At 43.1% G+C, this 17,248-nt stretch overlaps 1 protein-coding gene across 5 annotated transcripts; it reads left to right on the forward strand.

Moving 5' to 3' along the window:
• Positions 1–77: 77 nt before the first annotated feature.
• Positions 78–16,170, forward strand: LOC139683343 (scaffold attachment factor B1-like). 5 transcript variants are annotated; one of them, XM_071578404.1, is made up of 21 exons: positions 78–392; positions 1,043–1,127; positions 1,585–1,649; positions 1,738–2,016; positions 3,182–3,244; positions 4,004–4,031; positions 4,967–5,471; positions 5,904–5,953; positions 6,711–6,811; positions 8,245–8,394; positions 8,493–8,593; positions 9,041–9,177; positions 9,930–10,018; positions 10,547–10,683; positions 11,301–11,594; positions 12,078–12,224; positions 12,980–13,019; positions 13,791–13,903; positions 14,647–14,759; positions 14,947–15,013; positions 15,777–16,170. In XM_071578404.1, exons 1-21 carry the CDS (start codon positions 207–209, stop codon positions 15,901–15,903), a joined length of 2,877 nt encoding a protein of 958 aa, XP_071434505.1. In that variant the 5' UTR covers positions 78–206; the 3' UTR covers positions 15,904–16,170. The 5 variants fall into 5 exon arrangements, 4 of the variants coding, with proteins under 4 accessions (XP_071434505.1, XP_071434506.1, XP_071434507.1 ...); XM_071578405.1 differs by having other exon boundaries at positions 79–392; positions 12,078–12,215; XR_011699770.1 differs by lacking the exon at positions 14,647–14,759 and having other exon boundaries at positions 79–392; positions 15,777–15,798.
• Positions 16,171–17,248: the final 1,078 nt, after the last annotated feature.

The raw sequence follows: 17,248 nt of genomic DNA on the forward strand, positions 1-17,248 counted from the left end.
CGCGCGCGCTCCCGCGGTGACGTATCGGGGCGCCCGGTGCGCGTGCCCGCGCCCCCCGCCGGCCCGGTGCGCGTGCGCGGCTGTGCCCGCCCCTGCCCGCCCCTCACGGCCCGTCCCGGTGTCTCCACCATTTTGTGCGGCCGCCGCGGCTTTTCCCTCCTCGCTTTTATCCCGCCTTGTCCCTCCCCCTACCGAAGCGACGGCCCATGGCGGACAGTCAGCCCGCGGCCGCGCACGGAGAGCCCGTGCCCCTGGCGGCGCCCGGCCCCGAGCACGAAAGCCGGCGGCGGCCGCTGAGCGAGCTGCGCGTCATCGACCTGCGGGCCGAGCTCAAGCGCCGCAACCTGGACAGCGTGGGCAACAAGAGCGTGCTCATGGAGCGGCTTCGCAGGGTGAGCGGGGAGCGGAGGCGCCGAAGGGGAAGGGGCGGCCGGAGCCCCCCGCGGCCCTGAGGGCAAAATGGCGCCAAAGGGCCGCGGCCTGGCGGGGCAGGCCCCGCGCTGGTCGGTCCCGGCGGAGGCTGCGGGTGTTTCGGTGCCAGCCGGGCGGCGAGGCCTTCCCCGTGCCTCAGACCAGCGGCCCTGCCGCGGCACTCGGCCCCAGAGGGCCTGGCCTGGGATTTCCGCGGAGCCCGTGGGTGGGTTGGTACTCCCGGCGCTGTCCGCGGGGCTCTGTGCTGCCTGCTGGGGTTGTTGTGGCTCTCCAGTGGGCAGACTGTGCGCTGTGTCCTCGTCAGAATGTTTGCTATCTTAGCAGCTTCACTGAGCCTCGGTTCTCGCGCTGTCACAGCAGTGCACACTTGCAAATGCTGTAGCATTGACGAGTTTTTATTAACTGCTTTCCAGAAACTTTACATCACGTTTCCTGCGGCGTTGCTTTGGTCTAATGGTTCTTCCATGTACTGATGTCTAGTTCAAGGCGACAGACTCTTGTTTTGGACTTTTTCAGCCCCTGGTGTCCGGCTCCTGAACTCAACAAAATGCACAAATGAAGTTTTCTTATGTCTGTCTTCATGTCTACCTTTATCTTTTCCTCTTGCCAGGCTATTGAGGAGGAAGGAGGGAATCCTGATGAAATTCCAGTGGTTTCAGAAAATACAAGGAAAACTCCAAAAAGAAGCAGCAAAGGTATAGAGTAGTTAGAGAAATCTCTGTCCCATCTCCCTTGAGTTTTCAAGCAGCTGTACTTATGAAATGGAACCTTGCTAATCTTTTCTGTTTCAATTTTGGTTGATTTTGTTTTGACTGTTTGCAGTCCCAAAGCTATAACTAATGTCATTGGTTTGTGTTGGTGTTTTTTGTTAGGTTGCCTGGGTTTTTTTCCTTTTAATAAATGTTGATAGTGAAATGAAAGGTTTAGATAATAAACTGCTGCAGTCTCAGCTGAGCCAAATGTTGTGGGGAGGGCACAGAAGGTGCTGCCTGAGCTCTTGCCAGACACGGGGCTGTCAGTTCCTGAACAGTTGTGGAAAGTAAGGGTGAAGCAGAGAACTGAAGGGAATAGCAACTCTGGTGGAAAAGTAAAACTTAAAGGGTACATATGTAGTTACTGTCTTTTCATTCTAATGCTCATAAATGTTGTTAGGACGTAGACCAGAGGAAGAGGGAGTAGAAGACAATGGCCTGGAAGAGGACTCGGGAGATGGACAGGTATGCGAGGCTGGGTTTGAAACGAAGTAACAACAGCATCGCTTTCAAGTTGCAATGACTATTACATGTACTTTTCTTCTTTTTACAGGACGATATTGAAGCAAGTTTGGATAACTTGCAGGATATTGACATGATGGATATTAGTGTGTTAGATGAAGCTGAAATAGATAATGGCAATGTGGTAGATTGCGGAGAGGATTACAGTGCTCATAATATTCTTGACTCGCTGTCTGATAGTAAAGAAAATGCTGATGCAGAAGTGAAAGAACTTCCAGATCAGCCTACAGAGTATGCTGTAGGTAACTTGGAAGCATCCCCACAATTTTCAGAAATTAAAGAAGAATCAAGAGAAATACCAATAGTGATGGTATGCATCTCTTATGTGTGTGGAATCAGATTTTTTTTATATATAGTTTATTTATTTCTGAATTAAATAGCAAAATGGTAGCTAAAGAATACTTGAAACTATTTGGGACTCTACTAGTTCTTATGACCATTGCTTTTTCTTCTATATATTTGTGGAAATGTGATTCTTAACTTTAAAATACTTAGTTGTTGTTTGTACCCATGTGACTGTGTGAATTAATAGCAGTCCAGAAAGCATTTGTTTTTAGTCATGCTTTGAATTCTGCTTCACTTTGTTTACATTCCCATTTTTACATCTTTATTTTAGAGACCTTGTGAGGCATGTGAATACTGTAGCTTATTTCCTTCTTTTCAAATGAACAGCAACATTCAGAGACCTGTTTGTTATTTTTCTATTAGGTTTGGGTCTTGAAGTTCCCCAGTTATTGAAAGTACTTTTATGTTGGCTTTCCATGTTAGTCTGGCTGTTGCCCTGTTTATATGACACAGTTCATCTGAGCTAAAGATAATCCTTTTCCCCCAAACCAAGTGTGTATCTCCTGAAAAGTGCAGCAAAGCATTTGAAGGAAGTGCTTTCTGCCCCATCTAAGAGGGGAGAGTGTGTGTTGTTTGTGGACATTTTGTCTTAAGTCTGGATTGCAAGATTTTAATGTTGTGTGTTCCCCTGTCCTGATCTGACAGTTGCAGAAATAACCTTGACCCTCTCCCCTGTCCTACACAAGTCAAATAGAGATACCTGGAAAATGGGCTTTTCCAGTGACTAAATTGCTCCCATGGTCTGCATTTATCATTAAAGGAAATAATTATTGAGTCCCATAAGGTTTTTGCTTCTGTGTTGTTGCTGTAAATAAAAGAGAGGCAAATCAGAGGAAGTTTTTTTATTGGAATCCCCATATCTAAAAGATTTTTGTGAGCTGACCAACATAGTTAGGAAGTAATGAGCAAGCTTATCCAGTCAGTGGAGATTTGGAAGAGTGAAGGGGATTGGGGTGAGCCATGGGGGTCATTGCTCAGTTTTTACCCCTATTGGTTGGTTTGGGTGCTCTATATATTTGCTTAATACCAGTTCTCAGTGAGAAAAAAACCCCCTCAGTTTCTGATTCAGGTTTCACCCACAATATTCTTTTATAGATAACAAAATGTCTTCCATTTATTTTCTTTTAAAGGTAGAGTTTGAAGATGTTGGGAACAGTTTAGATGCTTCTTCATCAGATTTAACCATAATAAAGGTAAATGGTAGCCAGTTTTTCTTTACAAACCAAAAAACCATAAGATATAACATATTAAAGTGTATGTTAAGACAGTGTATGTACTGGTAGTGCACAGTGGGTGCATCTTACTCTGCAAATAATGGGAACTAATGGCTTTCTAATTTAGTCATATAGGCAAAGATCTGTGTATCTACGAGAATGTGTGTGTGTGATGAATGTTCCATACTGAGTTTGGTGGTAGATTGGATTCCTTTTATCTGGAGTATAAACCAACTCAGTGCCTTATCCCATGTTGACAAGGAAGCTGAACATTATTGCTGAAATACTGACCCTGTTTCCAGATCACTCGTGGTGGGTTAAGGTGAAGCTCCAGGTGAAGCTGTTGTGTCTGTTGATCCTATTTTCAGAAAAGAGACTTCACAAAGTACCTTGGAGAAAAGGGTAGCATGAAGATAAGCTTTTCTCTGTGCTGCTTACCCTTGCTGATTTATTTACCCATGTGAATGTGCACCATGTGTTCAACAGGTGTCTGAATTTGAGAAACTTACGTTAGAAGTTTTTACAGAAAGCTTTGTGGACGTTAAAATCTCATGTTAAATTTTCTTCTGACAAATTTATTTAAATTTCAACGTTTTCAAAGCTGCAATAGGCTAAATTATAGGAGCACTTCCCCTAAACTCTGTCATTTATTGGGGTGGTTGAAAGATGTCATTCAGAAAAACAACTTGGCTTATGAAATAGTGATATTCCTCCTTTTTAAAATCTTTTTCACTGCAGGAACTTGAAGAGTTACCTTTGGAGCCAGGTACTGTTTGGGTTTTTTTGTTTGGTTGGGTTTGGTTTTTTTGATGAAAAAAAGAGTCCTGGGCATTTAAACAGTTTCATTCTTCATTTAGGCTTTTTGCGTCCCTATTTGTTTCTTTTTTAAATGCATTGTTGTAGTGTTCATTTATTGTGGTGGACAATCCAGGTCAATGCAGGGTCATGGAGATTGGAAACCCAGTCATATCACCAGATCTGTGAATAACCACCTTCTGAAAACATGTTTGATGCAGTAAAATGGTTCCATAGAACTGTTGCTAGAGAGTGGAGTTAAGGAACGAGCCTTAAAGATGTAAAGGTTCTGAAAACAGATCTTGTGATATCACACTGTACAGTAGTTGTGTGAATATAAATACAGGAGTGTAGGTGGTACAAAGCTCTGGCGAGGAACAGAAATTAAACAGTGACGGGACTTCAGAAGAAGGAACATGCTGTGATCACAGGAACTTGCTACAGATCCTATTCACTTTCTGGACTGCAAACACACTCGTGCACCATCAGAAGATGCCCAGTTCTCATGTTGGACTGTCTGCTAAAAGAATCTCGCAGGAATTTGGAAAACGAACTCTCAGTGCCTTGGTACGTTCAGTTAAGCCTCTCGGACTGTGGAAGCTGACTAGAGAAGAAACAGAGCTGAACACTTTGCTGAAGAATATGGAGGATGAGCGAGAAGTTTTTTGTTAAATCTGTGGGGGCATTTTTCTTGCCTGTTACGGTGTGAGGGCTGATTTGGTCGTTGGTGAGAGAGCAGTTAGCGTAGCACTGTAACACTGTGTACACTAGGGTGGTTTTCCAATCTCTGTGTAGCTTAGAGTTCTCTTGGTGTTAGTGTGGCAGCCATGCCAGTTCCACATTTGTGATTGCTGTATTTCCCTGGTGATTAAATCTTGTGCCATTCTATTCCTGTTAAATCCGTAGAAAATGAGAAAATACTCGACATTTTGGGGGAAACTTGTAAATCTGAAGTACTTAACGAAGAAAGTTCCGAAGCGGAGCGGCCGCAAGCACAGGAAGCAAGTCAGGAGGTGCCAGGCAAGAGGCTGGCGGAGGAAGAGGACGCTCTTGGTGCCGCCGCTCAGGTGGAGGAAGAGGCTTTAGATTTGGACAGCAAGTCGGCCCAGGCTATGGCAAGGAAGGAAGCAAAGCGTTTAGTTGTAGCGAAAGGGGAGACATGTGAACAGACTGTAGAGGAAGAGAAGCAGCCGGACTGTGAATGTGTAGGAGTAGAGAGCCTGAGCGAGCAGAGTAGCAAACGCTGCCAAGGCGCGGAAGCCTCAGGTGGGGAACCGGCGGCCAAAGGCGCAGGCCCCGAAGGCCAAGCTAGCAAAGAAGATGGCAAGAGACCAGAAGAGAAAGCTAATTCTGAGGAATCCCCTGCCACTAAAGAGTCCTCAGCCAGTGAGGGCGGTGATCAGAAAAAGAGGTTTGTTTTTTCTCCGTTCTAGACCAGATGCTATCTTTTATCGTTGGTCCTTAAGTGATGCGAATAAGCTGTTTCCTTCAATTGGCCACCGAGACTGCTGAAATTGTAGCCTCTTCCTAAAGAGTGTGTTTGATTTCTCCATGTGCAGATATTTTTAATTTTTTGGTTTTTAAACGCAGTGGGTTTGATTTCTTTCCTTCCTCAACCTTCAAAGGTTGTTTTCCCAAATTACTCTTATTTCTGTCATGTGCAAAACAGAATTGTCCGTTTTGGGGTACAAATCCCTATTTCCTGTCACTCTTCTATAAATTTGCATTTATAGTGTTTAGTTTGCAACTAATTTACTGGTAGGTATCCAATTTTAGTGTGCTATTTAGAATTAATGTTCTTTTTGCATACAATTGGTTGAATAATGTGGTGTTTTGTCTTTAGCCCTGTTGAGGAGGACAGAGATGCAAAGACAACCTCAAAAGATGAGAAAGGTACGTTTGTGGGTTATTTGTGGTTTGTTTTAATGTCCAAAGGACCTGGAATAAATATGGGGTGAAATCTGATTGTTACTTGTGAGTTAATTGTAGGCAGTCAACATTCAAAGGAGCACATGGTACATTAGTGCTACTCACTTTTTGACTTGCCTTCCTTCTCCTTCTTTTTATGTCTTGTTAATTCTTTAAGCATGTTCCTCTCGTGTTGTCATAGTTATGCTGGGGTTCCACTAGCTTTGTGAGGCACCAGAAAGAGCAAGATTTGTCTGAAAAATGTTAACATATGCCTGAATCTTTGGGTTTCTACTCTGTGTGGCAGTTCTGGTGAGGGCTGTTGGTTCAGTGAACTCTCAATGCACTTGTCACACAGGCCTTCAAAGTATAGCTTAAAAATTTCAGTTCATGTAACTTTTGTAACTTTACTGATCAACAGAGTTGGGTTTTCTTTAAATAACAAGCCTCTTGTGAATTAACATTTAATGCTTTTTAATTCTCCTTAAAGTGATTGAGATACAGGAAGAAAATACGTAGCTAAAAATGCATTAAGACTGTTCAAATAAACATTTAAGGGTGGAGTTCAGGAGCTCATTTTTGCAGGCTATTGTGTATTTATTTTAAGAATGAATGGAAGAGGTAGAAGTAAAATTGTGTTTGAAGAGTTTTATGAAGAATTGGGTTTTGTAGGACTCTGAATTTTGCACTGTTGCCTTTGTCTGCTACTTGGTCTTTTATGTTTGGCTCCTTTGTCCCTTAGGCCGTGTGGGGAGTGGTTCTGGCAGGAATTTGTGGGTTAGTGGACTTTCATCCTCTACTAGAGCTACAGATTTGAAGAATCTTTTCAGCAAGTATGGAAAGGTAGGTAATGGATATGTAAATTACCAAACCATCAATCCAAAAGGCTGACCTTAAATGTAGCCCTTATTTTCCCTAATGAGTAACTGGGTGGGCTGAGTGCTTCACTTCCCTGTGTTTGGCTGAAACTGTATCAGAAAGTAGCACACTTCATAAAGAAGGTTGTCTGAAAAGGAGGGATGGGGAGCAGAAATACAGTTTGCAGGGAATATCTGTGCAGGTACCTGCAAAAATGAGGCAGTTCTCAACAAGACAGATTGGTAGATTGTCTTGTAGTGGACTGTAGTCTAATTATACATCTTGAGTGTCCAGTGATAGGTAATGCTGTTTTAAACTCTTCCATTTCAAATGGTATTCCTTTGAGAAATCTGATCTTTGAGGGCAGGCTTCCTTTTGTTCTGCAGTGCCCACCAGGGTATGAGAGCAGCAGTTGTGGAAGGGAGAACACTCTGTGTGACTGTCTCCCCTTCTGCCAAATACATTTCTGAATGTAGGATTAAATGTCTCTGTCACTAAGTGTGTGCCTCGGGCTGTCACAAGATTGTCATCTGTGTATTGAAACTAGCACAGGTGTCCTGAAAGAGAAAAAAAAGTGGTAGTAATTTGGGGTTTTTCAGTTTTATTTTGACTATTACCTTCCCTCTATAATTATATCTTCTGTAACTTCCTGACCTGCTCAGCAACTTGAAGATGAATTTTCTCTGATGATGACAGTGGTCTCTTTTTCAGCAGAGCTGTAATCAACTACCTGTACCACCATCAGAGTTACTTCTTTCATAGAATTTGGTGCTTATTTTATACATTTTTGTGAACATATGTAATAGTCTTAAATTTGAACCTTTTCAGCCATGTTGTTTCTGTTGACTTGGGGGTAACCATTGCTCTGTAGTCTTCAGTGAGGCACTTCTAGGCTGGCCCAATAATATGGAGATCAAGTTAAAACAATGACCTTTCTTTTGCTGTCTGTCAGACAAGCCTAGTGATGTGTTCTGGGAATGCTGATGGAATGTTGAGTGCTGAGCATATTTCCTGCCTGTTAAAAGTGGATTAGGTGCCATACTGTGGGACTGGTAGGCAGAGGTGCTGAAGGGTGAGGGACAGAGTCCTGGTAGGACAAGAGGGAATGGTTTTAAACTAAAAGAGGTAGATTCAGACTGGGTATAAGGAAGACACTTTTTACAGTGAGGGTGGTGGAACACTGGCACAGGTTGGATGCCACATCCTGGAAACATCCAGGGCCTGGTTGGGTGGGGCTCTGAGCAACCTGTCACGGGCAGGGACATCTCCAACTAGTGCAGGGCATTGGGCTGGATGGCCTTTAAAGATCCCCTCAAAATTAACAATTCTGTGCTTCTATGAAGTGATGATTAAGTTAGAATTTTAGTGGCAGATCTGCAATCAAAGATTTTTTTTTATTATTTCTTTTTCCCACAAAGGTGGTGGGTGCCAAAGTGGTGACCAACGCCCGCAGTCCTGGCGCTCGCTGCTACGGCTTTGTCACCATGTCAACCTCTGAGGAAGCCACCAAGTGCATTAATCACCTCCACAGAACTGAGCTCCATGGCAAAATGATCTCTGTGGAAAAGGTAAGGGGGAGTTATTTCATGGGAGTGTAATGAAAATAAAGGGGTGCAAGTTTAATGTCTGTCTCTGACTGTGCGATTATTTCTGGCTAAATTTTTAGGCAAAAAATGAACCAGCTGGAAAAAAGCCTTCAGACAAAAAGGAAGGTGAAACAAGGAAGGAAAAAGACAGGCACCATTCTGCAGAGTCCAAATCTGACAAGTAAAGTGCTGTTTTGTATTTTTCTGCATTTGAAGACCACTTGTTTGAAATACAAACACGTGACCAAGTTGAACAGTAATAGTGATAAGTCTTGATTTTTCATATTGCATCTGAAATAGGAGTAATAATTGAAAACTTGAAATTGATGTTCTGCAGCAGTAAGGCCTTTTTAATTGGTTCTCTGGTCAGAAATACAAAGCTCTTTAGGGTTAGTATCAAGACTAGTTATATCAGGAGATACTAATCAACTTGTTTCTAGATAAACCATTATTTTTATCAGTTACTTGTCCCCTGACTCTGGCTTGGTCTCTTAACTGACAAATATTTCCGGGATTTAATTTGTCTTGATAGACAGACTGCATGGTTAGCAAGTGATACTTCAAATATTTGTTTTTCAAGTGGTTTGTTGCTTTTGAAAGTGGCATTTTTCTTTCCTGCTTTTTGTAGGTCTGTTGGCATTAAGAAGGAGGAGAAGAGCGACAGAAAAGATGATGCTAAGAAATCAGAAAAAGATGAAAAAGAAGGGAAAGAGAAAGAGGAGCAAAAGGGAGGATCTTCTGATAGATCTAGGGCAAGCAAATCGGGTAATGCTGACTGGCTTTCAGAAATGCTCTCAAAAATACCTGTTTAAAAAAAAATTTGCAAAATTGGTACAAAGAATGTGGAGGCTGTCACAAAACTTTTACTTTGCATCAGAAAAGATTTCCTTTTTCAGCTCGGTGGGAAATGGAAGAACAAGTGTAAAGATTCAGAACTGACTTCACCTTCTGCAAACCTCAGTGTTCTTATTAGATGTGATGGCTAATTCAGTAAAAAGACCAGGAAATTTACTTTGTAAGACTGAGGTTTTGCTCATGTACAAACAACATCAGAAAATAACCTTGAAAAATTTATGACTTGGAGTGCTATAACTTACAGCAGAGTTTTCATAATTACTTTAACTACTCAAAATAGTAAACTATGGAGTTTTATGGAACTATCAGTAGACCTGACACAGTGTGTCATTCTGTGTGCTGCTTTTTTCTTTTTTGTCTCTTTTTTTTTTAATTGTGGCAAAGGGATGTATTTTGCAGACAGGAGAACTAAATTAAATTTGCTTTTTTTTGTCATCCCTGCCAGAAAATACTACTGTAATTTTGTGGTAGCTTTACTGCCCCCCATCCTCAACTTGGCCAAATCTTGGTAAGCTGTTTGAATCGTAAATAAGTTCTGTAAGTTCATGATAACCTCAATAAAATAACTTTTTACTGTTTGTTATTTTCACAGTGTTAAATCTTACAAGAATTGTTGAATATCTTGTGTATTATTTATTTTTGGATGTATTTTTGTTTTCTAGCGAGTCGAGGAACTGAAAGGACCGTGGTAATGGATAAATATAAAGGAGAGCCAGTTATTAGTGTGAAAACATCTGCATCAAAAGAGAGGGTAAGTCCAACTTTCAGAGCAGCTTTTGTGTAAAAACAGATGTCAAGTAGCTTTTTATGCTTACAGTTGAAGGGCTTTTGCCTTGCATATTGGTACAGTCATCCTTTTATCAGTTTTTGGAAAGCATGGAGGTGTTAATGGCAAATGCTTCTGTTTCACCTTCTTTATAGTTTTTCTCTGCTGTCCTGGTTGAAGAAGTAGAGTTGCAATATGAAAATGAGATGTCTTTTCCCCAAGCTTGGAGTGTAGTTACTGGTGACCATAAAAGCAGTGTATTGTTTGCCATCAGTGCCAGTCAGGTCATGTGCCCTTAGTATTTATGTGTATTTAAACTGTTGAGAAGTTGTAGCCAAATGTGGGATACTTTTCCCTCACCTACTCTTTTTTCCCTGAAATTCCAACATTGTTGGCCTCTGGGAAGGAGTCACAGTCTGTTTTGTTCAGGCTGACACAAAGCAGGCATTTGCCTAGGAATTTTAGCTAGAAATCCACTGTGTTCAGCTAACATCCTGTTTTGATTCAACTCAGAGTACAAAAAGCCAGGATCGCAAATCTGAGAGCAAAGAAAAGCAAGATATTTTATCCTTTGATAAAATCAAAGAGCAGCGAGAACGTGAACGGCAGAGACAGAGGGAGCGAGAGATCAGGGAGACCGAGCGGCGCCGGTGAGTCCTCCCAGCTCTGCTCTGAGCTCTGCTGTTTCTTTTTTACCTCCCTGGTATGGTCTGTGTTTTCAACAGGCTGCAAAGTAGTGTCGTGCTGCCCCCCCAGCAGTGGTATCTCAGTGATTTGATATTAATCTCTTTGTAAAACAGACATAATGCCAGACAGCAGAGGGTTTTACTGCTGAAATCAGCGTTCTCTGAGCCTGTTTCAGGACTTTTGTAGGTGCTTTCAGGTTTTGTGTTCCTCTTGATTGGCTTTGAATTTCCATATTTTGGTTTTCCCCTGGAAGCTTGTAAATACTTTGTCAGACTTCTGTCTCAGGACATGCTCTACTGTATGAAAGCTTTCTCAGACATGACTTGGAGTAGATACTGTGTTTCTTAGGCAGAATGCTCACCTTGGCTTTTTTTATCTGTAGGGGTTTTTTTATTTTCCCATAAAGTAAGCTTATTTAATTGGGAAGAGATAATTTGCATTTAAGTAGCTAGTGGGAAGAACATAAAACTTGAAAAACAATAGGGCAAAAGCAGACAAGAAACCCCACCCAAAACAAAGAAGCAGAAGAGCTTAGAACTTAAGATTCTCAGTTGAAAATGAAGTATCTCTTTTAAATTAGAGAGAGAGAGCGGCGAGATCGGGAGCAGCGTCTTCAAGCCATTCATGAGCGGGATGAAAGACAGAGGCTCCAGAGAGAGCGGGAACGGCTGGAATTTCAAAGGCAGCGTCTTGATAGAGAGCGCTTGGAGAGGGAGAGGTTGGAGAGAGAAAGAATGCACATAGAGCAGGAGAGGAGGCGAGAGCAGGAGCGAATCCAGAGAGAGAGGGAGGAGCTGCGGCGCCAGCAGGAGCAGCTGCGCTACGAGCAGGAGCGGCGCTCTGCCATGAGGAGGCCTTACGATCCCGATGGCAGGTAATGAGGATGGCAGTGGCATTCCAGCCTCTCCAGGTGCTCTTGGGAAAGCAGTTGTTGAAGCTCACAACTGAAAGACCACTTGTGTTGCATTCACAGCACTTTAATAGCGATCTTGAAGAGAAATGTCTTGCTTGTTTACTTGTAAACACTCTTCTGTTATTACAGGATGTTTATTCTTATTTCTCCAAGAGCAGTGACCAAGAATAGTAACTGTATCAACTATAGCAGGATTGCTGGTGGGAATAGATACTCGTTCTCTTCTCGTGTCAGCACGTGCTGAAATTAGACTTGATGTGTAGTGTCAGTACACCTGGTTTTCTCTGAAACCAAAACATGATTCCTTCTTAATGCAGATATGTTTTTAATTATTAAAAAAAAAAGCAGTAGTTTGGATAATGGGGTTGAATGATGTTTGCTGTCAGGAGAGCAGGCAGGGGAGGGTTGTTTTGTGATGGCCACTGATGGTGCCCACGTTTGCAGGCGGGATGACCCGTACTGGCCCGAGGCGAAGCGCTTGGCCATCGAGGACAGGTACCACTCCGAGTTCAGCCGCCAGGACCGATTCCACGACTTCGACCACAGGGACCGGGGACGGTACCAAGATCATTGTCTGGACAGGTTGGCAAGGCAGGGTCTCTTCTTCCTATATCTTAATGGGAATTTGATGTCTTTGTAGCTTAATTGATGGCTTGGAGGGTGTCATAAGAGTAAAGCAAACGACCCTGGTGCATTTCCCATGTCTGATTTCATATGTGCTTGCAATCCTTTGTTTTCATGGGTTATGGACATATCAGAAAGGGGCTGCATAAAGATTATAAGCCAGGTCCTAATGTAGTCTGCCATGATGCTGATGGAGGTACTCCAGCTCCTCTGGAGATGTGTGGAAATCTGATTTGTGAATCCCTGTTCGTTAGCCTAAGACTCGGCCATTTCCTTTTGCTTTAAAACTTTCCATATTTTCGTCTTTGCAGCCTGGCTAATGCAGATTTTTAGCTCCACAGAATGGAAACATGTTTTCTGCCTAGTGCCATTGAGGCTTCTGTTTTGCTCTCAAAGGATCTTTGGCGAAAACCAAACTGCTTTGTTTTTGCTTGTAACTCATTTGTGATACTGGTAGGTTCACTCAGTATTCTCCATTGGTATCACTGAGTACCTGACCTTGCCTCAGTGATGCTTTACTTGCCCACGTAACAGTGACAGATGCTACTTTGATCTCTTTATGCTGTGAAACAAGAACTCCTTTGAGTATCTTGCCACTGAAGAAACATTGCCATCCAGATTGACAGCCTAATGAAGAGCACTTTTCATGTGCTATTGCATACAGGCATTGGAATTATGATTACTGTGTTGATTCAACTGAAACTTCTCTTCCTTTGTTGCAGAAGGGACTGTGCAAGAGGAATCCCAGACCGAGATGGGCAGGTGCGTTAGAACCAAATAACCACTTCAGTGAGAAAGCCAAACAAGCTGACCCCAAAGCAGAAAGAACACAGTGCTCATACAACCTAGTTCTTAAACACAGCCCTCACTGGGTTTAAACTGAGCAGATGTTCAAGCAGCAACTAACTTTGTAGGCTGTGTGAATAAGTTCCTATGTTACCTGCTTGCTAGGGTGGTAGCCACAGATACGGGCAGGGGGAAACCTCCAAGCGATGGGAGCTACGGTACAGCATCCCTTAAGGCTGGTATGTTGCAATAAAAGCTTTCTAGTTAACCATCTTAGGTGTGAAGAGATAGCTGCTGTAGTTTCGTAGCTGAGGAAGGATCCCTTCTGTCACATTTACCTCAGTGGTGTGTAGAAAATAAGTGGTTCCGTAATGCAGCAAAGCAGATGACTTGGACAGATGAAAGGACAGGTGTGAAAACCAATACCACAAAGGTATTCAAAGCCTTTAATTTCTGAAGAGAGGTGGGAAGTAGACAGATAATCTAAGTAAAATGTAAAAATCTGGAGCCAGAATGTAAGCCTTAAAGAACAGAAACTACTTCTCCCACCAGTGAGTTGTGAAACAAAATAAATGCCTAGAGTGAACCCTGCACAGCAGCAACAGCAGAACCAGTAAAAAATGAGTCTGCCACTGGTTTGTTTTCTTACAGCTGATAGAAAGGCACCATCCAAGAAGCTGAATTTTTGCAATCAGTAAAGAAACGTGTGTTGATTCTTCATAACTGAGTACCATTTTTGCCTTTCAGCACTACCCAGAGGAACGCCATGGAGGGCCTGACCGTCACTCCCGGGATGGTTGGGGTGGATATGGGTCTGACAGAAGAATGAGTGATGGGAGAGGGATACCCCCCCAGCCCCGGTTAGTGCCTGTGGGGACAGGGAAGTGGTTGTGGGTTCAAATTCCAGTGTTCAGTGACCCTCTGAAGGGTAACAGTGGAAGCAGTTTGACAAGTATGAATCCTCTCTCCAGGCAGTTTCTTTGAGCATCTGGAGGAGCAAGAAATTCACTTGTAGCTCCCACAGGCATCAAGAGAATGGAGCATTGTAGCAAGTAAAGAAGTGCTGCTCAGTTAGCTCAGCTCCTAACTGTGGTTCTCTTGTAAATAATTTCCATTTCTACAGGTGAGATATGCTCCAGAGGGGCCTTCAGAAGTCTCACTTTGGGCTAGTGGTCAGGTGTAAGGAAATGGAGTGAGAGTCTCTGCAGTGGTGGGGTTGGAGAACTGACCCATCTGCAATTGTAGCAGTTTCCCTTTAAAGTGGTTGGTCAAGCTGGGCATATTCCAGATGCATAATGTGCAGTTCTACCTACACACCCCAGACAGAGGAATGGCAGCCAATGAATTGTTCCATGCCTTTCAGTCCACTGCAGTACCAGTGATGTCTCTGTAGGTCAGAAAACAACAAGTTCTGTTGTGTGAATGATGCTGTTCAGCAAGTTTCTCATTGTTCCTCTTTGACCAGTTCTTGTTGCAGTGATTGGGTGGCTACAGCTACAGCTTGATTAACCATTTAACACACTTCTGTATGGGGTTTGGCTTTACCCTATGCTGCTAAATGGATAGGGGACATACCTAGAAGATGTTCTTTTATTTTTTTAAGAGATGGACGTGACTGGGGAGATCATGGTCGAAAGTTAGAGGGGCATCAAGATCGTACATGGCAGGGAAATGTGGATGGAGGAATGATGGGACGGGATCATGAGAGATGGCAAGGTACACTTGCTGCTTACCAGTGTGATTGTGGTTTTTTTCTGTGAATTACTGCTGCTGAACTTCTAGTGGTAGTTAAATTACTGAGAAAGCAAATAAAATTCTGGGAACAAGGTAATTTTTTTTATTGGGAAAACACAAAAGCCTGTATTTTTTCTTTTTCTTTTTTTTTCCTGTCTTTTTTAATTAGGTGGTGATAGAAGCCTGCCTGGTCAGTCAGGACCAGGCCACGGGATGAATCGAGGAGGGATGTCAGGGTAAGAAGCTCTGTCAGAGTTCTTATAATGTTTTTATAATAATTGATTCTTCTCTGTAAAGAAGCAATTCCTGTGTCAATCCTGAAAAATACTTAAAACTTCTAACTATAGATTGGCAAGGGGGGAAAAAACACCCACCAAACTAAGCCAACATATTCTCTGAGTCACAGTAACTTCTCTGGGCAATGTTCTATGAGGGTTGGTTTCTTGTAGCCTCGTTGTGTTGTGTGCTGAAGGAATCTGCAACGATATGGAACTTCTCCTGGTCCTGGATTATCAGTCCATTAACCCAGGAGAAGTGTGTGCTCTCTGCTCACCCTGACCATGTGGTCTCTGAGAGCCCCCAGAAAGGACACACAGAGACCACCGGCGAAGGCAGGAACAAAGAGAAAGTTTAATCAGGGGAACAGGTTTATATGGACTTTGGAGGGACACAAACTCACCAATAAAGGACAAAGGGGGAGTCTGGATTTGTGCCAATAGGAGTAAGGGGATTTACATTCAATGGAAGGGGGTGACAGCAAATATGAGGTCACTGTCCTTCTCCCAGCCCCCTGGCCTGGCAGGGGTTTATGGGAAGAAGCAGCAGTGACTGCAACTTTTACATTTACTAAATTTAAACCACATTAACACCATCAGTTGTTAAATCATTCTCAGTGACTGGCCTATTTTCTTCATCAGCCCATTTCTGACAGGACATTCTCCAAGCCATGTATTGAGAATGCATTGCTACAATGTTCAATTTGTCTGGCCTTGTTTTTAGACGGGGAAGCTTCACCCAAGTGGGAAACCAGAGCCAGCTGGTGCAGAGTGCTGGGATCCAGGCTGTGTTTGCGGGCCAGGAGCGCACGAGCAGACTGAGTGAGCCCCGGTTTAGCCGCCGCTACTGACAGCACTGTACATAGATGTATTTTTTTTTTTTAATGCCAGATGACAGTGGTCATGAATTTTATTAACCCAGGGTCGCCTTGAATTTGTGATTATTAATTAAAAAAGCGAGACTGCTGCTGCACTGTAGCCAAATACTATGGTCAACTTGGTTTGGTTTATTTTCTTTTTTGTTTGTAATGAACGTGGTGTTTGCCAAACATCACTTAAATTTCTGTAAGTGAAGCATTCCATTTTTCAAAAATAGTAAAATCAGTTTATGGCTACTACTTTGTTGTTTCTGGAGTCTTTGGCTTCTCATGAGGGGTATAAAAGTCTGGCAAGAGTCTGTTGAGATCTGAAGAGAAATGAAAGATCTGTGACAGTGTGGATGTGTTTGTGCTTACCTGCATTTGAGAGAGAGGGATCAATGTGTTTCCTGGTTTAATTCTCCACCAGGACCAGAGTCCCTCCCAGTACAGAGGGGACTGTCATTATGGGATGGGGAGGAGGAAGAAAGAAAGAAGGAAGGAGGCCTGTAAGGTAACCTCTACCTCAGTCCAGAGTCAGTGCTCACATTGCTCCCTGGTGCTGACAGCCTGCTCTGCTCCTTGCTTTGCACATTCAGAATAAAAACCTAAAAGACAAAGAATAAAATACTCCCATAGGCTGAAGTTGGATCTTCCCACGTGCACCTGGGGGGCACAGGTGGTCCTGTGGGGCAGAGAGGGGATGCTGAGGGGCAGGGAGGGCAGAGTAGGAGCTGAGAACAGCTGCCCCCGGGCCATGCTCACCCTTTTGGGGTGGTTGTGGTGTCAGTGGTGTTGGTGACACTTCTGTGGAGCCCCTCAAACCATCACAGATTTAAACTCCTCCTCCTCTTCCCTATGGCCCATCTTTCTGCTGCCCACCTCTGGCTTCCTGTTCCTGTGGTTTAATTTCTCCCTTTAAAGTTTCTCATTTTTCAATATTTATAAATATATAAAAATTGATTTCCAAATAACCCCTCTTATCTACTGTATTACAGGATTTCAGAGGACAAGATCTATAGATACATAGAGTTTGAAAATACAACCTGTGCATGTATAGAAATGAAACAATAAAGGGCTTGAAAATGTAAGAAAATACAATCTAGAGGAAGGATTTTTTTTTTTCTGACAGAAAAGGCCACCCAGGACCCTCAGAGAAGCCCCTCAGACACCTTCTAAGGATATGTATATAGGCTAAAAAGCACTGGGACATGTCATGAAGATCTGATAGGAATGCAGGGAATGAAGAATGAGTAGTCTGTAATGCTGCAGGGAAGATTCCTCTGTGTGCACTCTGGGAATGGATTCCCAGGGCACCCACCGAGCTGTGATAATAAAA

Source organism: Pithys albifrons, chromosome 27 (assembly GCF_047495875.1).
Source record: "Pithys albifrons albifrons isolate INPA30051 chromosome 27, PitAlb_v1, whole genome shotgun sequence".
NCBI lineage: Eukaryota > Metazoa > Chordata > Aves > Passeriformes > Thamnophilidae > Pithys > Pithys albifrons.

Excerpts from the sequence above, each read along its gene's own strand:
- LOC139683343 (XM_071578404.1), top strand. The coding sequence starts at position 207 with ATGGCGGACAGTCAGCCCGCGGCCGCGCACGGAGAGCCCGTGCCCCTG. Across the intron at positions 4,032-4,966 it reads AGAGTTACCTTTGGAGCCAG|AAAATGAGAAAATACTCGAC; the intron begins GTACTGTTTGGG and ends TTAAATCCGTAG. Across the intron at positions 5,472-5,903 it reads GGCGGTGATCAGAAAAAGAG|CCCTGTTGAGGAGGACAGAG; the intron begins GTTTGTTTTTTC and ends TTTTGTCTTTAG.